Genomic DNA, 26,530 nt, shown 5'->3' with positions numbered 1-26,530 from the left:
CTAAAACTAATACAGGTGAGAGTTTGAAACCCAGACTCGGAAAAGGAACAGTCAAACTTTAAATTGTTCTTGACTCCTACACGGAAGCTGCAAGTCTGAGCAAGAGCACATCACTTCCAGGCAATCCAATACAGTCATAGGGCCAGACAAACAGACACTGACAAAGTTCGATGCTCTTTACCTTGGGCGTTTTACTGGAATTAGTCTAAATGTCTGTAGACTTTCAACCGCCCTTTACTTAGGTTTCAAATGCTGTCAGATCTTCAAGAATTTTGTCACCAACGTCATCTGAAAACTGTATTCTAAGACACATTTGTATTCTCTTCATAACAGTGAATGCAGCAGGCATCTTGCTCAATGCTACTCTGTGAAAGTTACATTAAAAACAAGGCAAAGGAGATGGGTTTGATCAAGTGTCTCGACCATGCACAAAGACTGTTCAATGAGGTCAGTGGGGTATCTAATGGTACACACACATTATGTATTTTAAGATAACCTCTCCCTACCGTGTGTTGGACTAAGGGTCTGGTCTAAGAGTGTCTGCTGTTATCTTATCTCTCATCCCAATGGGCCAAATAATGGCCGAAGCAGAACCAGTATGGGGAGATGAATCTGAAGACAGGGAACTGAATCAGCACAGGAAGATACAGTAGACGAGAGATTCAGGGAGATTCTGAAGACTGAATCGGAACAGTTTGAATCAGCATCCATCAGTAACTCCTCCCTCAGTCAGTCTGCTCCCCATCATTTAGTCTATCCATGTGACTGTTAATGCTGGGATGGCTTCTCAGTCTGGCTCTGTGTGTTTCTTGTTTTGGGCCTTTTTTCAACCAAGGTGAAGGAGTTTGAATCGATAATCTGTCCGTTGTTCAGTGTCTGTTGAGTGACTAAACCTCATTTGCCCAGCGACAATAACTTTCTAAGTCTGTATTGTCTGTCAGTCAGTCAGTCCCTATGAAGTGTGTGTGTGTGTATGTGTGTGTGTGTGTGCGCGTGCAAGCTCCTCCATTGTCTTTAGTAAAAGTCCCTTCTGTCCTGCGTGTGTCCTGATGACATCAGCAATGGGCCAAATAAACAGGGCCATTAACCCTGCCCCAAGGCATTCTGGGAGCTCTATTGTAGTCTGGTCTGAGCGGGTATCAGGAAGGAGACAGGAAGACAGTCACACAGCCAAAGGGTCCTCGGCATCTCTTTTATTTTCGTAACATTTCTGGACTTTTTGGAGAGTAAAAATATTTGACCATAACAAAATCACATTTTCCCTAGCCCCTAACTCTAACCCTAACCCTAAACCTAACCATAACACTAACCCTACCCCTACCCCTTAACCTTAACCCTAACCCTAACCCCCAAAACCCTAAACCTAACCCTTACGCTTAAAATAGCAATTCAACAAATTCAGGACATGAAAAAAGTCCTGACTTTTCAAAAAGGTTTTCCTACCTTGTCGGGACATTCGGGTGATGATAAGGTAGGAAGACAAGTACACACACACACACACACACACACTCTCCATTTACCCAAAGACACAGTAATCCAAAAACACTCTCTTGCTATGCTTGCTAAATTTAACAGGAGCAAACTTGAAATTGCATTGAATTGAGCAGGACATATTCGTATGGAAAATTGCACCTTATTTCTGTGAGATACAGTGGTTAAATAACTTGCAAACAAATATGCAGCTGAGTTGCAGATGAGCATGCAACAATCAAAGGACACTCTGGAAACAACTTTTACAGCCTCTCGCCTTTATTCTTTCAATGTCTACTTATCTTCTTCCACAACACAAAACTATCACAAAAATATGTACAGATCTTTGGTGTTACAATTGTCACATTACTGTATGCCCTTACAACAAAAAAATATGAAAAGAACAAGTGACAAATTATAAGATGTGACATTTTCACATGACTAAGACACATGGTTTCCCAACATTTGAAATAACAACTTTTACATGTGCGCTAGTAACTGGCAGGATTAGAACATGGGTCTCCCACTGGAGAATCCAATGTCTTGTCCATTCAACCAAGAGGACCAACACTCATTTTGAAGTCACAGAGGGGCTACCTCAACACGTGACCATAAGCAACCATGACCGACTCATGTCCGCTACAGTTTCACATGTGCATTTTCACATTTTAATGTCAACTAGGGCTGTCAAACTATTCAAAATGTAATCGAGTTTAATCGCAGGATTTGCTGTGATTAATCATGATTAATCGCAAATTCATAATTTGCACAAATTGAGCTGTAATTTAAGATATTTTATACAAAAAGCATTACAAGAATATTGCCGTTTTGATTTTGTCCAAAGTAACGGTTAGCAAAATCAGGTAAATTGATAAACACTTTTTCTTTAACCTCAAAGTCAACTTGTTTTGACGTAGCATTGTTTTTTTTTTCTCTGTATATATTATGTATTTTGGATGTTTTCAGTGTATTTTGAATGCTTTCAGACAATGTGATAAAATAAAATGTGCACTAAACTTACAAAAGTTAACTTGAGTTAACTCATTAACTGACAGCGCTAATTTTAACATGTTAAAAATGATAAATAAGGAGACACGGAGTGCTAGCTACCATGTTATTTTCTCTGGGCTTCTTCCAAAGGTCACTGACGTATGAAGAAGAGAGGCATGCGCCTGCAGCAGTAACAGTCAGAATGGACGGCTCAGAAATAATTAATAATTATTTTTTATAATTATACTCAGGTAGGCTAAGTTACCTTTTTATAGAATGGCATTACAGAATTTGCAATTCCATATGTGGAACCAATACTACTACTACATGTTAACACCACAGTTTCACATGTGAGAAGAATAACACTATTTCACCACCACATGTCAACTTGCAATTCCACATGTGAAAGTTCAATTTTCATGTTAATGTTTCTTACATATGAAACTGCAAATGTTATTTTTACACGTTTGTTTTTTACAAGTGAAAATGCAATTCCATACGTGAAAGTGAGATTTTCTTACATGTGAAACTGCAAATTTGATTTTCATGTGATTGATTTTCACGTGATTGATTTTCAAATGTGAAACAGATAACTGCAATTCACGTGAGGTGAAAACATGCTTTCTTCTCACGTGAAAAGTTGGTGTTAACATGTGAACACTAAATTTAAAACGTGAAAATATGGTTTCACCTGAAATTTAAGCTCAACATGTGAAACTGCAAATTTGACGTGTTTTTTTTGTATGGGTGTATACACAACTGGTCCTTTAGCAAAATATATAACATAACAACACATAGAGTGAACTGCAGACCCAAGTGCACTACAGACATGAAGAGACCTGCAAGCCCCTAGCACCTACTGCACACTATTCACAAGCACATACTGTCAGAACACAAGCATGAGAGGGGCCATGCAGGGTGTCACACCCTGATCTGTTTCACCTGCCTTTGTGATTGTCTCCACCCCCCTCCAGGTGTCGCCCATCTTCAAGGGATTATCCCCTGTGTATTTATACCTGTGTTCTCTGTTTGGCTGTTGCCAGTTCGTTTTGTTTCGTCAAGCCTACCAGCGGTTTTCCTCTTGCTCCTGTCTTTCTCAAGTTCCTGTTTTCTAGTTTTCCTGGTTTTTACCATTCTGTCTTCCCTGACCCTGAGCCTGCCTGCCGTTCTGTACCTTGTCCCACCACCCTGGATTATTGACCTCTGCCTGCCCTGACGCTGAGACTGCCTGCCGTTCTGTACATTTTGGACTCTGATCTGGATTACTGACCTCTGCTTGCCCTTGACCTGTCGTTTGCCTGCCCCCTGTTTTTGTAATAAACTTTTGTTACTTCAACACTGTCTGCATCTGAGTCTTCTCCTGAAACGTGATACAGGGTACTTGTACATATTGTAGAAGTACACTGCTGACCTGTCCCCTGGCTGGCACTGCTGTCAAGAAATAGCAATACACTTTCAAAACCACCCAGCAACTTAATATCCCGTTGGTTTCAACAGGAAAAAACAATATAAATCCACAGTTTGATTTGGGGTCCTGAACGTATGATATATGATATCTAGTTGCCAGCTCCTTCAAGCCAATGCAGCAGCGGTTGAAAGCAAGCTTGAAAGTCAGTGGTGCAGTATACTCAAGGTATGTAGTTGATATACTGTAGGTCTACAGGGGGTTTCAACAGGAAGATATAAGTCAAAATGCTCTTGTGAGGTGCAGGGGTGCCCTTGCAAACGTACAGATTCACAGGCAGAAGCACCATGCATGATATTTGGGACCCTGCTCTTCAAAACCAGCTTAGCAGTAGCTGTAGACTTGAAGGGCAGAGGTACAGTGGCTGTGTATCGTTTATACAGCGAGTTTGAGTCTTACCTTGTTGGAGGCCATGTCGCTGACAGAACGGTAGGTCTGGATGGTCTCCAGCTGGTCCAGACACCAGTCCAGCTCCTCCATGGTCTCCATGGCTAGCTTCTGGTACGACTCATCTGTCAACAGGCACACAGACACAGGGAAGTAGTCAGCAGGGTACGGAGGGGAAGGGCAAGGTGAGAGAGGCTGGCAGGGGGGCTGCTGCACGGCGGTCGGGCCCGGGGGTGGCAGAGGCAGAGGGGGCACACGGCCACAATGCTCTTTCATCGTAAGCAAGGCTAACACTGAGGCTAACAGCTAACGGCTAAAGGCTAGTGCTAACAGCTAGTGGTGAGCTCTATAGAGAGCAGAGCGGGACGCCACAGTTGCTGCACTCTCTCTCTCAAACAATGTTACTGGCTCGCTCACTGACTGACTGACTGAGTTTTTATTTTTATTTTAGTATTTTTTTTCACTACTCTCTCTCAGATGCACTGCACAGCCTCCCCCACCCCCAACTAATTTACAGAAACCAACTTTGAGAGCAGGAAACCGGACCCCTCTCAGGAAAACAGACACCTCCAGACTCATACACGCTCCCATCATAAACTATCTTGCACTTTGCACACCAAAGGAAATGTGATATATCTCTGCATAACAGATTCAAATACAACACTTTATATAGATCTCCATAATTTCGTAAAGCCTAGCCACGGATTAATTCAGGGAGAAGTCTCCAGGCTAGACAGAGTCAGTGCTGGGAGACATTGGGCCAGAGAGGAGGAGAGGAGGGGGTGTTGGGGTTAGCTGGGGTGGTGGTGGAAGGGAAGAGGGGGTGATGTGTTGCCCTCTCCCAGACACACACAGGCTAGCCTTGTGCTCACTGCTCTGTGTTCGACTGTGTGTTCTGGGTCTCCTAGCTGCCGCGGCACAACACAGCACACTGCAGCAGACCCCGCGGTAGTGCCGACCTTAGCGTGGCCGCGTAGAATGTTACGCCCGCTCTGATCTCCCAGCCATCAAAGGGGAGCGAATGTTTGCTCACCAAAACATGAGAGATACAAGGGCATTATAGCATTCTCCCGGCCTACTACAGAGAGAGGAGAGGAGAGAGACTGAGGCCGCGGGCTGTTTGCAAACTCAATCAATCCTTTCCTCTGTAAGGCAGGAGGCTGGGTCTGGGCTGGGGTAAACCCTGGAGCAGAGTACTGGAAGGTTGGAGGAGTATGGGGGACTCTGCTACTGTACATCAATATTCTCCCACACAGCACTGCTCTCAATACACGTGATGCACTATGTTAATCTATTAGTTCTCATGGGTCTGTCTAGCTTGCAGTGTGTATACAGGCTACAGTGTCTTGTCCATGCAAGACGTTAGCATACATAATGTTGCCATGGATATGACTTTGCCAGTTAATCTGTTGTGGGGAAGCGATGATGGGATAAATGGCACAAACGGACTGAGATTTTATCATTTGTAAACATGCTTACTGTAAATGAGCTCGCCAGACAGCCTACAACAGGGTCAAAAAGTGAGCTATGATAGTGTACACAGAAGCTTAACACATAACAATAACTCCAGTTAGGATACGTTCAAACAGACAGTATGTCACAAAAACAATGAAGCCTGATGTGTATACGAAGTCCCTTTTATAACTGACCAGATTCGATTTGTTGTTTCACTTGTGTAACTACAAACTGTGACATTGGTTACTCAAGTACAGTTATGTTTGTTACTACAGTATACTGATAAAACAACATTTGAGTTGTTTTGCAGTTAGATGGGTGACATTTGGATTTGGCATTCCATATTCCATAAGGTAAAATGGACAGTTCCGTGAGAGTTTGGTGGTATTTTCCCTCCATTGAGGTTAGTGTGATGTTTTAGAGAGTTATAAAATCCTAGTCCTGCATGGCTGGTCTAGTCTGGACTAGGGCTGGGCTGGCACAACCTATAGGCTGGTCTGGTCTGACATTAGTGGATCTGGGCTGGGGAAGCAGCTGTGAAAAGGCCCAGTAAGTCTAACTTACCACATACACGTAAGAGGGGGGTTTTCACCACCTCTCCTCCACACACACACTCACAGTCACAAGGAACACTCTGATCACAATCCCAGACACATCTGGCCTTCAGGGGCCCACAGCCAGGAAACACACACGCACACGCACACACATACACACACACACATATGCAGATGTATATGAATGCATATGCATACACACAGAGACACACACTCACGGACAGATGATTAAGACTCAAATACTGTACATACTGTATATGCTTAGGCACACAAACATAAAACCTCCATCTAACAAGGAGTTGAACATCCAAGCAGACAGAGAGGATAGATCTCAATGTCAGTAAGGAAACTATGACAGATGGGTGACTCTATCTCGCTCATCTTTCATCTCTCATCATTCTTGAAATGGAACTTCCAGCCACATATCCTGTTCTCCCATAATCTCTCTCTCTGTGTGTGTGTGTGTGTGCGTCAGAAAGTATTCACACCCTTTGACTTTTTCCACATTTTGTTACAGCCAGGGGTGAAAGTAAGGCGGAACGGTCCAGTATGACGTCCGGGTAAAATAAATAGTGAGGGTACGCAGTCCCAGTAAAACGTGAGCCTATCCCAATTAATATAACATGCCCCCAAAAACTATAGACTATTACACCATTATTTAACATTACTGCATGTCAGCTGCATGAAAAATGTGCGAATTGACTGGAAACTGGGTGTAATATGCTCCAAACTGCATTATGGTTTGAGGAGAACACTTACATTTTGTCAAGGCGGGGGGATGAGTGGCCGAGACGCTCAAGGACAAGGTGGAGATGAGTGGCCGAGACCGAGGCGCGCGTGGACAACAGTGGATGCATCAATTCAGGCTACAAGTGTAGGCCCTAATGACAATTGCAGAATGTCATTACAATACACGTAGGTGTTTTGTAACTGATGTCTCTTTCCATTCATCAAATTGCGGGTGCACAGTGCACTGTTGGGGTTTGGATGCTGACATTATTTTGGGAGTGAACGAATGTGCGCGGGTAGCCTACAGGAGCGCCTTTGTTAAGTGATTGTTTGACAATCAGATGAAAACATCATCATGTGCTTCGTTAAAAGGTATAAGCGGCGTGTCCATAAGGCTAGGGGAAGCTAAGCTTTCCCTAAAGTAAATTGAATTAAATTGCCAAAATTATCTAGCCTAATTAGCTTACTCCTATCTATACAGAAATAAATAAAAATATGCCTGGCTGGGTCTCTCTGCTTTGCACTGACAGTCGCAATTTAACAATTATCTATTTGGTATTTGCAGCTGGCGCTGCCCAAATTAATACCCCATAATGTCAAAATGGAATTATGTTTTGGGAAATGTTTACAAATGAATTAAAAATGAAAAGCTGAAATGTCTTGAGTCAATAGGTATTGAACCCCTTTGTTATGGCACGCATGACTGTAAGTCGCTTTGGATAAAAGCGTCTGCTAAATGGCATATTATTATTATTATTATATGGCAAGCCTAAATAAGTTCAGGAGTAAAAATGTGCTTAACAAATAGCATAATAAGTTGCACGGACTCACTCTGTGTGCAATAATAGAGTTTAACATGATTTTTGAATGACTACCTCATCTCTGTACCCCACACATACAATTATCTGTAAGGTCCCTCAGTCTAGCAGTGAATTTCAAACACAGTCTCAACCATGAAGACCAGGGAGGTTTCCCAATGCCTCACAAAGAAGGGCAACTATTGATAGATGGGTAAAAAAAACAATTGCAGACATTGAATATCCCTTTGAGCATGGTGAAGTTATTTATTACACTTTGGATGGTGTATCAATACACCCAGTCACTACAAAGATACAGGCATCCTTCCTAACTCAGTTGCCGGAGAGGAAGGAAACCGCTCCGAGATTTCACATTGAGGCCAATAGTGAATTTAAAACAGTTACAGAGTTTAATGGATATGATATGAGAAAACTGAGGATGGATCAACATTGTATTTACTCCACAATACTAACCTAAATAACAGAGTGAAAATAAGAAAGCTTGTACAGAATACAATTATTCCAAAACATGCATCCTGTTTGCAATAAGGCACTAAAGTAAAACTGCAAAAAATGTAGCAAAGAAATTAACTTTATGTCCTGAATACAAGCATTATGTTTGGGGAAAATCCAACACAACACATCACTGAGTACCACTCTTCATCATGTTATGCGTATGCCGTTCATTGGCCAGGACTAGGAATTTTTTTGGATAAAATTAAACGGAATAGAGCTAAGCACAGGCATAACCTGTCAGCAGGACACAAGGCCAAATAAGTTCACGGGTTGCTTACCAACACTACATTGAATATTCCTGAGTGGCCTGGTTACAGTTTTGACTTACAGTAAATTGGCTTGAAAATCTATGGCAAGACTTGGCAACCAACTTGACAGAGCTTGAAGAATAAAATAAAATAACGTTATGCAAATATTGTAAAATCTAGGTGTGCAAAGCTCTTAGAGACTTACCCAGAAAGACTCACAGCTGCCAAAGGTGTTTCTAACATGTATTGACTCAGGGGTGTGAAAACATATGTAAATGAGATATTTCTATATTGCATTAAAAATATATTTGCAAACATTTCTACAAACCTGTTTTCACTTTGTCATTATAGGGTATTGTATGTGGATTGGGAGTGAGAAAAAATATCAATTTAATCCAACAACAAAATGTGGGAAAAGTCAAGGGGTCTGAATACTTTCTGAAGGCACTGTACTTTCTGAAGGCACTGCATGTGAGCCCGTGCACACTTGTGTTTGTGTCTATGTGGTACTGTCAAGTCCTTTCAGGACAAGTGTGTGTCAGATGCATGGAGTGGGGGGCTATGGTTTGTGTGTGTGTGTGTGTGTGTGTGTGACAGCTGTGATTGAGACACTCCTCACTCAGTTTCCTGTAGAGGATGGGAGACGAGGGGGCAGGGGGCTGGCTCAGTTTCACTATTACCCATTAAAACTACTGAAGCTTCACATCACTAATGACCAGCTTTCACATCCCTGACAACCAGCTTTTACATCAATGACAACCTAGGCCAGGAACACACAGGACGGATGTTGTGGTCCCCCTGTCAGAAACCCCCTATGCTCCTTGAGGAGAGAGACAGGAACAGGACATTGGTCCTCCAGGGCCCATCGCTCTCTCTCTCTCTCACACTCACTCACGCACGCATGCACGCACGCACACACACACACACACACACACACTTGCATTCTATTCTTTATCACTCTGTTGATATCTTCTGGCATCTTCCTCTCTCTATTCCCACCAGAGAGATCATACCTCTACTCTGAGGAACTCTGTTTTTCTCATTAGTACTGCAACAACACTTTCTCTGCAGCACCATATAATCTGCAAATAAGGGAATACTATGTTTACAATTAATCTGATGTGCTTCATACCCACATCAAATACCCACACAAACAGTGACGTAGGTTGATACACAGCTGTGCCAAGGGTGATCTTACCTGTTTCATGTATAACAGCCATAATAAAACAGAGTTAGTCCTGAGGACCGTGAGGTGATGAGCAACTCTTTCTAAGAAAGACGATTGACTGGATATGAGGAGAGGGAAGGCGCCTGCCTGGCTTCTCTCTGGTTGTGTCCCAAATGGCACCCTATTCCATATATATTGCACTACTTTTGACCAGGGACTATCAGGCTCTGGTCAAAAGTAGTGCACCGTATAGGGAATAGGGTGCCATTTGGGACACATCCTCTGTTTATTGTATTTATCAATGAGATTATGACTTATGACTTAATGCGGACACTCTGCCCACATTTCCAAATCCCAGAAACAGCACACACACACACACACACACACACACACACACACACACACACACACCTACACAGATGACCCCTCGCTGAAGCATGTTGGTAGAGGTCAGCTGGGTATGCGATGATATGGTCATCAGATGTCCACAGGGACACTGATCCACACTGCGTCACAGATCTATAAAGGCTTCCAAACGTCCTTCTCACCTTCTCTTCACCCCTTTCCTCATCCCTCGCCCCTCTCCCCATCCCTCGCCACTGTCCTCATCCCACTCATCATAGCTACGCCCTGCTGGCTCCAAAGGACAACTAACTGAGACTAGGGTTAACCATTAAGGCTTAGTTCACCACTGGGCTCTGTGGAGTTTGACTAGAGACACACTATCAACGTCTAGCGATCAGACCAATGTCTAACTCACTCTGATGTTTATTGTGTTAATAGAGTTTGGGGTCATCTTTGGAGGCATCTGACAGTCATCCAACATGACTCCTACTGGTCTGGCTTATAACCAACAGATGATACAATCTTCACTATCACAGCACACACAGAGAGAACTCTGAACCAAATAACCCTAGGTCCCCTCTGGTTATTTTACACTAACGTCAATTAGCATTTGGAAAAAACAACAACAACTGGGTGGAAGTGTGGTAATTGGGCTATGAATCTTTTAAATTATTTTTTTTTTGGGGGGGGGGGGGGTTAGATCAGCTTAATATTGCAGATAGATTATAAGTTCCATCAATGTAATTGTCTGCATCACTTCCAATCCCCCATGTTTTTTCTATATATATATATTCCCCTTTATTACTTTCCAACCCCGCCACCCTTTCCCTACTTGGGGTAAACTAGTGAACAACAATGCTTAGGCCTCTACTTCCAGCTTATACTTACTATCTATATTTTATGGACACAGTCAATTTTACCATAATTATATTTTGTTTGTTTTTTTCTCCTGAACTTCTTCTACTCTCAACCTCTCAGATCATTTTCATGATGTCCATCCGGTTTGCTTCTATATGCCATATCTTTCCAACTGTGCTCTTTCCCGAAAGCTCCCAACATACAACCTATATACTTATTATGGACACAGTATGCTTACATTATTAGTTATCTTGTTATTATTTTGTTGTTAGTTGTTATTAGTCAACTATTAGGTTATGAATCTTTGTGATCTGTGTTAATATGGTGATTTGGAGTGCAAACTGCAGTCACCGTCCGTCCCACCAGTCACAATGGGCCCAATTGAGGTCTGCCAACAGTCTTTCTATCAGTGTGGAAGTTCACGTCAGGTGAACAGACAATGCTCGGTCTGTGTATGTGTGTGATCGTTAAGAGTAAGTCCTTACTGCTGGGTTTAGTTAGATGAGTTTCTTCAACTCATTGCTAATAGTACAAATTGTTCCTAAATGGCTGAAATGTTCAATTTCAACTGCAAGAATTGACACTAAATTTGAAGGAATTTAATTACAGCCCATTCTGCCCAAGTCAGATATACAGTTGAAGTCAGAAGTTGACATACACTTAGGTTGGAGTCATTAAAACTCGTTTTTCAACCACTCCACAAATTTCTTGTTAGCAAACTATAGTTTTGGCAAGTCGGTTAGGACATCTACTTTGTGCATGACACAAGTAATTTTTCCAACAATTGTTTAGAGACAGATTATTTCACTTATAATTCACTGTATCACAATTCCAGTGGGTCAGAAGTTTACATACACTAAGTTGACTGTGCCTTTAAACAGCTTGAGAAATTCCAGAAAATGATGTCATGGCTTTAGAAGCTTCTAATAGGCTAATTGATATCATTTGAGTCAATTGGAGGTGTACCTATGGATGTATTTCAAGGCCTACCTTCAAACTCAGTGTCTCTTTGCTTGACATCATGGGAAAATCAAAAGAAATCAGCTAAGACCTCAGATTTTTTTTTGTAGACCTCCACAAATCTGGTTCATCCTTGAGAGCAATTTCCAAACGCCTGAAGGTAGCACGTTCATCTGTACAAACAATAGTATGCAAGTATAAACACACAGTCGTCATACCACTCAGGAAGGAGACGCGTTCTGTCTCCTAGAGATGAACGTACTTTGGTGCGAAAAGTGCAAATCAATCCCAGAACAACAGCAAAGGACCTTGTGAAGATGCTGGAGGAAACAGGTACAAAAGTGTCTATATCCACAGTAAAATGAGTCATATATCGACATAACCTGAAAGGCCACTCAGCAAGGAAGAAGCCACTGCTCCAAAACCGCCTTAAAAAAGCCAGACTATGGTTTGCAACTGCACATGGGGACAAAGATCTTTTTGGAGAAATGTCCTCTGGTCTGATGAAACAAAAATAGAACTGTTTGGCCATAATGACCGTTATATTTGGAGGAAAAAGGGGGGTGCTTGCAAGCCGAAGAGCACCATCCCAACATGAAGCATGGGGGTTGCAGCATCATGCTGTGGGGGTGCTTTGCTGCAGTAGGGACTGGTGCACTTCACATAATAGATGGCATCATGAGGAAGGAAAGTTATGTGGATATATTGAAGCAACATCACATCAGTCAGGAAGTTAAAGCTTGGTCGCAAATGGGTCTTCCAAATGGACAATGACCCCAAGCATACTTCCAAAGTTGTGGCAAAATGGCTTAAGGACAACAAAGTCAAGATATTGGAGTGGCCATCACAAAGCCCTGACCTCAATCCTATAGAACATTTGTGGGCAGAACTGAAAAAGCGTGTGCAAGCAAGGAGGCCTACAAACCTGACTCAGTTACACCAGCTCTGTCAGGAGGAATGGGCCAAAATTCACCAAACTTATTGTGGGAAGCTTGTGGAAGGCTACCCGAAACGTTTGACCCAAGTTAAACAATTTAAAGGCAATACTACCAAATACTAATTGAGTGTATGTAAACTTCTGACCCACTGGGAATGTGATGAAATAAATAAAAGCTTAAATAAATCATTCTCTCTACTGTTATTCTGACATTTCACATTCTTAAAATAAAGTGGTGATCCTAACTGACCTAAGACAGAGCATTTTTACTACGATTAAATGTCAGGAATTGTGGAAAAACTGAGATTAAATGTATTTGGCTAAGGTATATGTAAACTTCAGACTTCAACTGTAGCTAACAGGGACAGAGACAATATAACAGTAGTTCTGATAGTAAATACAGCAGTACACAGTAGTGCTTTGACTGATTCAAACACAGACTCTGTGTGTGTGTGCGTGTGCGTGTGCGTATGTGATCATCCACGATCGCTGCTCCCTGCCTCTGGACATTCGTTTTCAGCCGTCCAGTAACACTGCTCTCCCTGTCCCTCCCTCCCCTCGGCGACTGGAGCCCGCCAGACATTTCTGTAAACAGACCGGGTGGATTTACTAGGGAACACCTCAGACACGGAACGACAGACCGCGGGAAAACAGCAGGGAATGCTGTAAATTGGTCATGCAACCAGGTAATCAAATCAAGAAAATCACCCCAAAATGCATCCCCCATCCCTCTCTCTATCTCTCTCTCTCCGTCGCTCCCCCTTTCAGCCCTTAGGATAATTGGCCAACCTTGACTCCCCTCTCTTTACACACTCACTCACCCTTACCCCCATCTCCTAAATCAGAAAGACCCTGGGAAAGACAGACAGTTTGGCACGTGTGAGGTTTGCGTGAGAAGTTGCTTGAGAGTTTTCAGAGTGAATGCTCACCGCTCGAATACAATGCTGACATCTTTTACTGGGGGCACAGGCATCTGTGTGAGGCGATCAAACACACACACACACACACCCTCTCGTACAAGCATGCACACACACGCACACACACACGCACGCACGCATGCACACACATACAGACAGACCGAGCTTTGTCTGTTCACCTGACGTGAACTTCCACACTGATAGAAAGACTGTTGGTAGACTTCAATAGGGCCCATTGTGATTGGTGGGATGGATGGTGACTGGAGTTTGCAGTCCAAATCACCATATTAACACGGATCAGAAAGATTCATAACCCAATTACCACACTTCCACCCAGTTGCAGTTGTTTTTCCCAAATGCTACATGACGTTAGTGTAAAATAACCAGATGGGACCTAGGGTTATTTGGTTCAGAGTTTTCTCTGTGTGTGCTGTGATAGTGAAGATTGTATCATCTGTTGGTTATAAGCCAGACCAGTAGGAGTCATGTTGGATGACTGTCAGATGCCTCCAAAGATGACCCCAAACTCTATTAACACAATAAACATCAGAGTGAGTTAGACATTGGTCTGATCGCTAGACGTTGATAGTGTGTCTCTAGTCAAACTCCACAGAGCCCAGTGGTGAACTAAGCCTTAATGGTTAACCCTAGTCTCAGTTAGTTGTCCTTTGGAGCCAGCAGGGCGTAGCTATGATGAGTGGGATGAGGACAGTGGCGAGGGATGGGGAGAGGGGCGAGGGATGAGGAAAAGGGTGAAGAGAAGGTGAGAAGGACGTTTGGAAGCCTTTATAGATCTGTGACGCAGTGTGGATCAGTGTCCCTGTGGACATATGATGACCATATCACCGCATACCCAGCTGACCTCTACCAACATGCTTCAGCGAGGGGTCATCTGTGTAGGTGTGTGTGTGTGCATTTGTGTGTGTGCATTACAAAGTGGACACAACATTTTTAACTGCTGATCCTGATCCAATTAAGTTTAACGTTGAGTTTGGTTTAAATCATTCCCTAGCTGCCTTCTCTGCCACGACCACCTTCATAAAGACATTCATTATGTAAATTGGACTTTCTGATGAAATAAATGTAAATACTGTAACAACCAAAACAAATAAAACAGCTACTTATTTCCTTAAGGCTTGCTAGTCTTGAAATTCAGAGGGAAAACACACATAATATGAGTTCACCCCCATGTTTTGTTAAAGTTACAGGGGAAAATGCTATGAAGGTATATCATTGATTGTCTTTTTTTTGTAACTCGGAACCTCGCCAAACATTCTTTATCACACCGTTGACAAACATAGGAAAAAGGGGATTTTCTTTTTCTTTTATGCTTTACAAAAGAAAGGGGGCATATATTTCTCTCCCAAATTCCCAAAACAAAAGCATCTGTCTGTGTGGCTGTGTGGTTGACTGTGAGGGTTGAATGCATCTGCACTGGGCTGAAACTTCCCACTGGGCAAAAACTGGTTGAAAGAACATTGTTTCCACGTAATTTCAACAAAGAAATTAAATGTGATGACGTTGAATCAATGCGGATAACTGATTGGATCAACGTCAGGGAATTTCCTATTTTCTTCACCTAACTTTGAACACAAATCCAATGACTTGGTGATTTTTTGTTTAGTTTTTTTTTGTCGAATTCACGTTAGTTGATAACTCAACTAAATGTAAATCAAAACTAGATGCTGAACTGACGTCCGTGCCCAGTGGGATAAAACTGAACCTATGGCTGAACAGAGCTGCTGCTGGCAGGGGAATACTTGAGGGGAATGGCAGCCATCTACTTTATGACTGTGCTGACGTCAATGGCATAACTCAAATACTTACTGGGTGCATGCTTCCAGCTTTCAGAACCTGCTCTAGGGCAGGGCACACACCAAAACCTGAGATGGAGTTTAATGAAAAGCTGTAGTTGAGTCGAGCTGTTGTTTTGATATATTTTATGGTGACACAACTGTTTTTCTGGATAGTAGTTTAAGAACACAGTTTGCTTTAGCAACAAACACTCAAAAATGAATTCAACACTGTAAGAGATGGATGGTTTTGTGTTTGAGGGGTGAAGTGTAGATGCTGTGGAACAAACATGACTGGATGAGACAACCCTGTGTTTTTCTGTGGTTATTAAGAACACGTGTACCCACAGTCACACTAATGCCACTGTCTGATGCAGTGGGCAAAGTCATCATTCTAGATCTCTCCCACTGATTCCAAGGCAGTGAGACAGTTTACCAGCTCTTCTATGAGAAGGCCACAGTGTAAACCAGTCCTGTCTGTGGTCAGAGCTACAGTATGTCATGCCATATCTGTGCCAGGCAGGCTAGTGGGTAAAGATAGCCCTTCTGTGAGGAGAGAAGAGTGCAGACACACTGCCCGACCAGTCGACCACCCCCTGACTGGAGGGCTCATGTTGGGGCTTGTTTGTGACACTGGAGACATGGAGGCTCAAGGGTAAGGGGGTAGTGGTAAGAAGTAAAATAGGCCTCTGAACAGAACTCTGAAGGCCTGGCCAGCGCCTGACTGATACCTGACACTCATAGAGGGGGTGATAGAGGGGGGGCCTATATGACCTGGATGCTGCATGATGCTAAGGTATTAACACTATACAAGACGAGCAGGCATCTGATGTCATCAGAGTCAAGCTGGTTTTGGGGGTATGTTTTATGAGACTTACTTACTTCTAAACTAATCAACCAACATGTGAGATGCATATACAGTACCAGGTTTCCATAAACATGATGCATGGCGAGTCTGAACGCTGAAGCAGACGAGGGTAGCAGATACAGTGCATTCAATCTTAAAATCGCTTTTGGTGTTTTCATGTATAGACCAGCTACATAGAAAACAACAATAACAACTGGAAATAAAACTGATGTGTCTCCTGGAGCACCTGTCCTGATCAGATAGAATTGTTTAGGAATCCTGTTCAACGTGATGTACATGATGTGTTAAAGAGATCACCTGTTACACAATCTATTTCACACACGTAGGCACGCACACACACACACAAACAGTTTTCTGTCTATGAGGCTTCCAGTTTGGGCTGCATATCCTTGGCACAACCAAGATGAGGCAAGCGAACAAACGCAGAGTTCAGAGGAGAAAACAATTTCAATGAAAGCGTTATGTAATATTCTGGAATCTCAAGTGGGTACGTACAAGGTGAGCTACGCCAGTGCTTTAATGTCATAACAAATGGACTGCCGTTGCTTATTGATGAAACTCAATTCAGATGTTCTGCTGGTTTTCTTTGGCTGTTCGGTGCGCTCTCTCCAACAACACCACAGAGAACGTTTTTAAAACATTCGTGCAGCCTAAAACAGTTTCTGAAGTATGTGAGGTATTAACGCAAATAATAGTTTGATTCAGAAGATATTCAAATAACTTCCATATGAGGACGAAAGAAAGATAGATGAAGGTAATATCAATCAATCAAATGTATTTTGAATGCCCTTTTTACATCAGCAGATGTCACAAAGTGCTATAGAGAAACGCAGCCTAAAACCCCAAACAGCAAGCGAAGCAGATGTAGAAGCACGGTGGCTAGGAAAAACTCCATAGAAAGTCAGGAACATAGGAAGAAACCTAGAGAGGAACCAGGCTCTGAGGGGTTGCCAGTCCTCTTCTGGCTGTGCCTGGTGGAAATATGAAATAGTTGATACAAACAGAAACATTATCTAAACTGTGCTGGATGGACAGTATGGTTGCTTACATTGGCAAAGATCCAAAGGGTCTTGTCCTAACCTTCACACAACCTCACTGACAACTGTATTTTTACTAGGCTTTGTAGGGCCTGTTTCCAAGAGTGCAAAAGGACTGTTATGTGCTTGTTTGGCCAATGCGGCACGCACGCACATACACATACAAGCACACACACACACACAGTAGCTTGATTTGAATCATTACTCTTCCTAACTGTACGCTCCCGTTGGATACCAAGAAAAATATGATTTGTGATGTCATACGGTCTCCAAAAGTTTGAGCATATAACCAGAGTGTGGATCAAAGATGGAGGCCTGGGGTTGGCAGGGCAGAGGGTCGGAGCTGGGGTTTAGGAGGAAGCCGTGGTATTCCACATCTCAGCTTGGAGTAAACACCACTGGATATCAGTCAGAGAGACACACACACCGACGGGGCTGTCACATACACATACAGTGCATTTGGAAATGTTTCTGACCCCTTGACCTTTTCTACATTTTGTTACGTTACAGCCTTATTCTAAAAATTGAAATATGACATTACATAAGTATTCATACCCATTACTCAGTATTTTGTTGAAACACCTTTGGCAGCGATTACAGCCTCGAGTCTTCTTGGGTATGACGCTTGGCACACCTGTATTTGAGGAGTTTCTCCCATTCTTCTCTGCAGATCCTCTCAAGGTCTGTCAGGTTGGATGGGGAGCATCGCTGCACAGCTATTTTCAGTCTCTCCAGAGATGTTCGATCAGGTTCAAGTCCGGGCTCTAGCTGGGCCACTCAAGGACATTCAGAGACTTGTCCCGAAGCCACTCCTGCGTTGTCTTGGCTGGCTGTGTGCTTAGGGTTGTTGTCCTGTTGGAAGGTGAACCTTCGCCCCAGTCTGAGGTCCTGAGCACGCTGGAGCAGGTTTTCATCAAGGATCTCTCTGTACTTTGCTCCGTTCATCTTTCCCTCGATCCTGACTAGTCTCACAGTCCCTGCCGCTGAAAAACATCCCCACAATATGATGCAGCCACCACCATGCGCCACAGTAGGGATGGTGCCAGGTTTCCTCCAGACGTGACGCTTGGCATTCAGGCCAAAGAGTTCAATATTGGTTTAATCAGACCAGAGAATCTTGTTTCTCTGACCAAGGCCCTTCTCCCCCGATTGCTCAGTTTGGCCGAGAGGCCAGCTCTAGGAAGAGTCTTGGTGGTTCCAAACCTTTTCCATTTATTTATTTCATTTAAGAATGATGGAGGCCACTGTGTTCTTGGGGACCTTCAATGCTGTAGAAATGTTTTGGTACCCTTCCCCAGATCTGTGCTTCGACACAATCCTGTCTCTGCACTCTACAGACAATTCCTTCGACCTCATGGCTTGGTTTTTGCTCTGACATGCACTGTCAACTGTGGGACCTTATATAGACAGGTGTGTGCATTTCCAAATCATGTCCAATCAATTGAATTTACCACAGGTGGACTCCAATCAAGTTGTAGAAACATCTCAAGGATGATCAATGAAACAGGATGCACCTGAGCTACATTTTCGAGTCTCATTCAAAGGGTCTGAATACTTATGTAAATAGGATATATGTTTTTACTTTTTAATACATTTGCAAACATTTCTAAAAACCTGTTTTCGCTTTGTCATTGTGGGGTATTGTGTGTAGATTGATGAGGAAAAAAAGTATTTTAATCCATTTTAGAACAAGGCTGTAAAGTAACAAAATGTGGAAAAAGTCAAGGGGTCTGAATACTTTCTGAATGCACTGTACATATACACACGCTCAAACGTATAGATCTTAATTTGATCACCCACTTGTAGAACTTTCCTGCAACATTTCAAACTTGTAGTGTATTTGATGTTTAAAAATGCTTCTGAAGTTTGTTATTTCCACTTTGAAATTTGAGACTTGACTTGCCCTTACGAAAAATGTAGCAACCGCTGCAAAAATGTCCATTCATTATAATTCACATTATAATTCACATTTTCTGTTGCTGCAGGACTCTTTTCCTTCTGTAGAAAACTGCCTCAAATTAAGATCCTACATCTGTACATGCACAGACATACATACACCCACATATACATGCTTGAACGTACAGAGATGTACACACACACACACACATGCACACTCGAACACACCCACACTAGGAGTGAGACGTGCGCTTGTGGACATATCCAGGGGAGTACACAGTATACAATGGAAGAAGAGGGGGTTAATGTTATTGGTACAGGGCGGTCAGAGCAGAGCAGAGAGGGACAGTTAAACACACAGGGACAGAGGTCAGCTCTGTGCCTTTCTGCTGCACACATAACAGTTCCACTAACTAACAGTTCCACTGGTCATGTTTCCAGGGGATTTCTTTAGGCGTGACACTGACACATCATGGCGATGGCAATGTTTGGACAGTCTAGGTGGTTGCCTTGGCAGCCTGGGTTTGGTTGGGACATGATGACTGGAACTAATGTGATGTTAGGGCTAGTACAAGAGTGTCACAACATTGTCTCATAGTGGCATCAAGGCATGTGTGGTGGCCAAGATTGACCAAGCTTGGCCTGGCATGACAGGGTAGTGCCATTCACTCAGAGAGGTGGGTAATGAGGATCAACATTGGGGTATGAAATGGGCATTGCGCTGACTTGAACTACATAGATTGCTGCCAGTCAATAAAGAGGGATATCAAGGTTTTACTAATGCTTATAACAAATGACACACACATTACTGTACTCCATGTAAACTAAAATGTATCTTGAGGGTGTCACATTTTGGTTGCTGAAATCATTCTTATCAATTTGATCTTAGAGCTAATGTTTGCTTGTTTGGCAGCACATAAAAGGTTACTCATGATCCCTGCAAAAGCTCTACATAAACACAGTGTGGTGAGGTTGTAGGGGAGGTGTGTGTGTGTGAATGCAGACACTGAAACTAACTCTGAGGGTAGCAATGACCTCAGGCCTAGTACCCACATACCTGAGAGTTAGAGAGAGAGGGCATCTCAGTTCAGCGCAGAGGAAAGAAAAAAAGCACATCCTCTCTCAGCGATGAGAAAACAAACCATAGGTCAATAAACAGTGTGAGGGAAGAAAAACAGCAGCCATTTTGGAAGCAGTCACAGTAACAGACTAGCAGAGGTATTTGAGTGATACTGCAGACAAAACAGAGGTCCCATTTATGACATCAACAGTGAGTGATTAAACTGTGACATAACTCTGGGTTAGGTGCTGAATGTCCAGCCAGGTCCTACATCCAGTGGCAATTCAGTACCACACCTCCAGACCTGCACCAACACACACTTAGGATACAATACAGTCCACTTATCTTGTGAGTCATGAATGCACACACACACACACACACTCACACTGGCATACAAGCTGTAATATATTTGTAAATGTTTTAGTTGTGAAATACACTGACTGTACAAACACCTGCTATTTCCATGACATAGACTAACCAGGTGAAAGCTATGATCCCTTATTGATGTCACTTAAATCCACTCATCAGTATAGATGAAGGGGAGGGGACAGGTTAAAGAAGGATTTTAAAGTCTTGAGACAATTGAGACATGGATTGTATATGTCTGTCATTCAGAGGGTGAATGGGCAAGACAAAAAAGTTAAGTGCCTTTGAACGGGGTATGGTAGTAGGTGCCAGGCGCACTGGTTTGTGTCAAGAACTGCAACACTGCTGGGTTTTTCATACTCAACAATTTCCCGTGTGTATCAAGAATGTTTCACCACCCAAAGAACATCCAGCCAACTTGACAACTGTGAGAAGCATTGGAGTCAACATGGGCCAGCATCCCTGTGGAACGCTTTCGACACCTTGTAGAGTCCATGCCCTGATGAATTAAGAAGGTGTTCTTAATGTTTTGTACACTCAGTGTATATACCAGTGTTCTGGGAAAATATTCTGTGGTTGGTTGTATCTCTCAATGACGTGACAGTGAGTGAGTGACACACAGACACACACTGTCATGGAGCGCATGTCCATGACTTATAGACAATGACACAAACAAATTATTGGTTGTAGAAAGACTCTTAATTGTATCTCTTCAAGGTATAGCCAATAATCCTGAAACAAAAGAGAATATGTTGGATTGAGTAGCGTGTTCCATTTGCTGACAATACTTTGACATAAGTCGCCAAAGTCGAGTGTTTATTGTGCAAGCCAGTTACTAAAACAATGTAACGTGTTAACCATGTTTCTACCGTGTGTAAAGCTTCCCATTTAAACGTACATGCTCTAGCAATGTGAAATATATTATTAGAATAACGATGGAAGTGTTGGTAGAGTATAATCATATAATTTAACCTACCTTGTGTGTTTGTCTGAAGCGCCGCACTGTTTCCTTGTTGAAATGCCGGTGTGCTTTACGCATGAAGCAAATGAGTCTACGAGTCATCGAGGAACAGTTATTGGTTGACGGGAATAACCAAAGTGATGAATTATCCCGGGGGTGAATTACTTCATGAATGTGTATTGTGTGACTTAAAGAAGAAGTTATGGCACACGTTATTTAAGTGTGTGTTTATGTAAAACTGTTGTTTATGTCTGCTAAATGACCTAAAATGTAAAATGTAAATGTAATGTTATATGTCCATGGGAAATTACGCATTTATGGTAGAAATGTGTTTTGGTGCAATCATGATGGAACATTCCTAGTGGAAAGGAATTCCTGGAAAGAGTACTTAGGTGCTCAGTTGGCTTTTGCCTGGGGGAGAGCAGGCTTGGCAGGTAACATGTTGGCTAGAGTAGAGTTATACCTGTGTTTTGTTATAGGCAAAGAGTTGTTGCTGGAATAGTTTATATTGAGAATATCTTTGATTTATTCAAGTCTTTGTCAACGTCATGTTTGTTATTTTCTGTACAAGGTTTATTGGCCAATTAGTCCTGCACCTGTTAATATTGTAAATAAAAGCCTCTAAGAGAGGTGAGCACCAGGACATCCTGTCTGTCTCCTCAATGTCTGATCCGCCACTTCGGTTTCTCTACCACACAAACACACACACACACACTACTGTTAAAGCAGACACACACTCATGTCAGCTTTGTCCTTGTCTCAGAGTGTAAGGGTAAATATGCTTATCTCTGATTATAAAGTACAGCCTCTTCCAGATCCCTGGTGATTTCTCACAAGATATCCTATCTCTGTTTTTTCAATGTGAGCACAAGACCCCAAACCACACTTCTGTACTCCTGAGAGAAAAACAACACCTTACCTAACAACTCTAATAAAACCATAAAATCAAAGGAAGTCTCACTTTCAACCAGTTTAGTGCTTTAAGATTGTATAAAACCTAAATTCATCACACACAAAACTCCGCTAAATTCTCTGTCAACCTGTCACGCCCGGGCTCTGGGGACTCTTAAATGTTGAGCCAGGGTGTGGATTGTTCTATGTTTAAGTTTTCTATGTTTTTGTTCTAGTTCGTGTTTATCTATGTTGGCCAGGGTGGTTCCCAATCAGAGACAGCTGTAGCTCGTTGTCTCTGATTTAGGGACCATACTTAGGCAGCCCGTTTGGCACTAGTTAATTGTGGGATCTTGTTCCGTTTAGGTTTTGTGTATAACCTAGGACTTCACGTATCGTTTGGTTTACTGTTTTGGTTCGTGTGTGTACTAAATAAAGAATGTACGCTTATCACGCTGCGCCTTGGTCCGCTTCATCTGTCAACGATCGTGGCAGAAGATCCCACCATAAGAGGACCAAGCAGCGTGCCCAGGCGGAGAAGATGGCGATGTCGCAGGTGGGCAAATGGTGGTCTTGGGAGGAGATCTTCGCGGGGAGAGGGCCATGGGCAAAGGTGAATGCCCAGGCAGGAGAGGAGAAACGGCGCCAACCGTGCCGACGACGGACACGCGGGAGGCAACCCCAAGAACATTTGGGGGGGGGCACTCGGCGTGGACGACGGGGCAGCAGGAGGCAGCTACAGGGCGAGTCTGCGGACTAGGAGAGGAGCTACTGGAGGCGTTAAGGGAGAAGGACAGTGTGGAGGCACGCTACAGAGAGGAGCAGCGGCAACGCAGAGGGTACCGGCCGAGGAGGAAGCCCGAGAGACAGCCCCAAGAAAAATTTTTTTGGGGGCTAATAGGGTGGTTGGCGGAGTCACGTACTGTGCCGCGAGTGTTCCGGCACAGTCCTGTACGTCCTGTGCTAGCACCACGCACGTGTCGTGCTAAGGTGGGCATGCAGCCAGGACGGGGTGTGCCGGCTCAACGCTCGTGGCCTCCAGTACCCCTCCTTGGTCCCGTATATCCTGCGCCAGTGCCACGTGCTGTAGCGCCAGTACGAATGCACAGCCCTGTATGTCCTGTGCTGATGCCTCACACATATTGTGTGGAAATAGGCATTCAGCCAGGACGGGTTGTGTCAGCTCTCCGCTCCAGACCTCCAGTCCGCCTCCACAGCCCGGTCCGGCCTGTTCCTGCCCCTCGCACCAAGCCAGTGGTGCGCGTCGCCAGCCCGGTCCGGCCCGTTCCTGCTCCCCGCACCAAGCCAGTGGTGCATGTGTCCAGTCCGGCACGGCCCGTGCCTGTTCCACCGGTGCCTGGTCCGGCACCGGTCAGCGGCTCCACTCCGGAGCCAGAGCAATCCACTCCACCGGTGTCCAGTCCAGCTCCGGCCAGCGGGACCAGACCAGGGGCGCAACGGGGGGGTGGAGAGAGAGTGGTGGTCACGCCCGGAGCCGGATCCGCCTCCGAGGCGGAATGCCCACCCGGCCCCTACCCTCTTGTGTTTGTGTGGCGCGGTCGCAGTCCGCGCCTTTGGGGGGGGTACTGTCACGCCCTGGCTCTGGGGACTCTTAAATGTTTAAGTTTTCTATGTTTTTGTTCTAGTTCGTGTTTATCTATGTTGGCCAGGGTGGTTCCCAATCAGAGACAGCTGTAGCTCGTTGTCTCTGATTGGGGACCATACTTAGGCAGCCCGTTTGGCACAAGTTAGTTGTAGGATCTTGTTCCGTTTAGGTTTTGTGTATAACCTAGGACTTCACGTATCGTTTGGTTTATTGTTTTGGTTCGTGTGTGTACTAAATAAAGAATGTACGCTTATCACGCTTGCGCCTTGGTCCGCTTCATCTGTCAACGATCGTGACACAACCCTCTGTCTGTAATGATGACATACAGTTGAGGTCGGAAGTTTACATACACCTTAGCCAAATACATTTAAACTCAGTTTTTCACAATTCCTGACATTTAATCCTAGTAATAATTCCCTGTCTTAGGTCAGTTAGGATCACCACTTTATTTTAAAATGTGAAATGTCAGAATAATAGTAGAGAGAATGATTTATTTAAGCTTTTATTTCTTTCATCACATTCCCAGTGGGTCAGAAGTTTACATACACTCAATTAGTATTTGGTAGCATTGCCTTCAAATTGTTTAACTTGGGTCAAACGTTTCAGATAGCCTTCCACAAGCTTCCCACAATAAGTTGGGTGAATTTTGGCCCATTCCTCCTGACAGAAGCTGGTGTAACTGAGTCAGGTTTGTAGGCCTCCTTGCTCGCACACGCTTTTTCAGTTCTGCCCACAAATGTTCTATAGGATTGAGGTCAGGGCTTTGTGATGGCCACTCCAATACCTTGACTTTGTTGTCCTTAAGCCATTTTGCCACAACTTTGGAAGTATGCTTGGGGTCATTGTCCATTTGGAAGACCCATTTGCGACCAAGCTTTAACTTCCTGACTGATGTCTTGAGATGTTGCTTCAATATATACACATCATTTTCCTTCCTCATGATGCCATCTATGTTGTGAAGTGCACCAGTCCCTCCTGCAGCAAAGCATCCCCACAGCATGATGCTGCCACCGCCGTGCTTCACAGTTGGGATGGTGTTCTTCAGCTTGCAAGCATTCCCCTTTTTCCTCCAAACATAACGATGGTTATTATGGCCAAACAGTTATATTTTTGTTTCATCAGACCAGAGGACATTTCTCCAAAAAGTACAATCTTTGTCCCCATGTGCAGTTGCAAACCATAGTCTGGCTTCTTTATGGTGGTTTTGGAGCAATTCCTTGCTGAGTGTATATAGGATATAGGACTCATTTTACTGTGGATAGAGATACTTTTGTACCTGTTTCCTCCAGCATCTTCACAAGGTCCTTTGCTGTTGTTCTGTGATTGATTTGCACTTTTCGCACCAAAGTACATTCATCTCTAGGAGACAGAACGCGTCTCCTTCCTGAGCGGTATGACGGCTGCGTGGTCCCATGGTGTTTATACTTGCGTACTATTGTTTGTACAGATGAACGTGGTACCTTCAGGCATTTGGAAATTACTCTCAAGGATGAACCAGATTTGTGGAGGTCTACAATTTCTTTCTAAGGTCTTGGCTGATTTCTTTTGATTTTCCCATGATGTCAAGCAAAGAGGTACTGTTTGAAGGTATGCCTTGAAATATATCCACAGGTACACCTCCAATTGACTCAAATGATGTCAAATAGCCTATCAGAAGCTTCTAAAGCAATGACATCATTTTCTGGAATTTTCCAAGTTGTTTAAAGGCACAGTCAACTTAGTGCATGTAAACTTTTGACCCACTGGAATTGTGATACAGTGAATTATATGTGAAATAATCTGTCTGTTAACAATTGTTGGAAAAATTAATTGTGTCATGCACAAAGTAGATGTCCTAACCGACTTGCCAAAACTATAGTTTGTTAACAAGAAATGTGCGGCGTGGTTGAAAAACTAGTTTTAATGACTCCAACCTAAATGTATGCAAACTTCCGACTTCAACTGTACATTATGTGCTCTATAACAGGCCATGAGAGGTAATAGCAGTGTTATGTCATGCTGTGAAAGGTAAAAGCAGTGTTATGTCATGCTGTGAAAGGTAAAAGGAGTGTTATGTAATGCTGTGAAAGGTAATAGCAGTGTTATGTCATGCTGTGAAAGGTAAAAGCAGTGTTATGTCATGCTGTGAAAGGTAAAATCAGTGTTATGTCATTTCCACTCAGTGTGTTCCTGACAGGAACTCATTTGTGTCATTAGACGATGGACGACTTATGGTTTTAAATCATTGGACAACAGCCTCTCTGTGGGGTTTGAGGT

At 43.4% G+C, this 26,530-nt stretch overlaps 1 protein-coding gene across 1 annotated transcript in view; it reads right to left on the bottom strand.

Annotated features, from left to right (window-relative positions):
- Positions 1-26,530, bottom strand: part of LOC121540454 (cAMP-specific 3',5'-cyclic phosphodiesterase 4B) — an 89,268-nt gene that overhangs the window by 18,702 nt on the left and 44,036 nt on the right. The window contains exon 6 of the mRNA XM_041849328.2: positions 4,325-4,437. Coding sequence (XP_041705262.1) covers positions 4,325-4,437 — 113 coding nt within the window. The remainder of the gene's footprint in view (positions 1-4,324; positions 4,438-26,530) is intronic.

The sequence above is a fragment of the Coregonus clupeaformis genome, chromosome 26 (genome assembly GCF_020615455.1).
Source record: "Coregonus clupeaformis isolate EN_2021a chromosome 26, ASM2061545v1, whole genome shotgun sequence".
Classification (NCBI taxonomy): Eukaryota; Metazoa; Chordata; class Actinopteri; order Salmoniformes; family Salmonidae; genus Coregonus; species Coregonus clupeaformis.
Note: the sequence above shows the minus strand (reverse complement) of the source record. Positions and strands in the feature narration are given on the sequence as shown.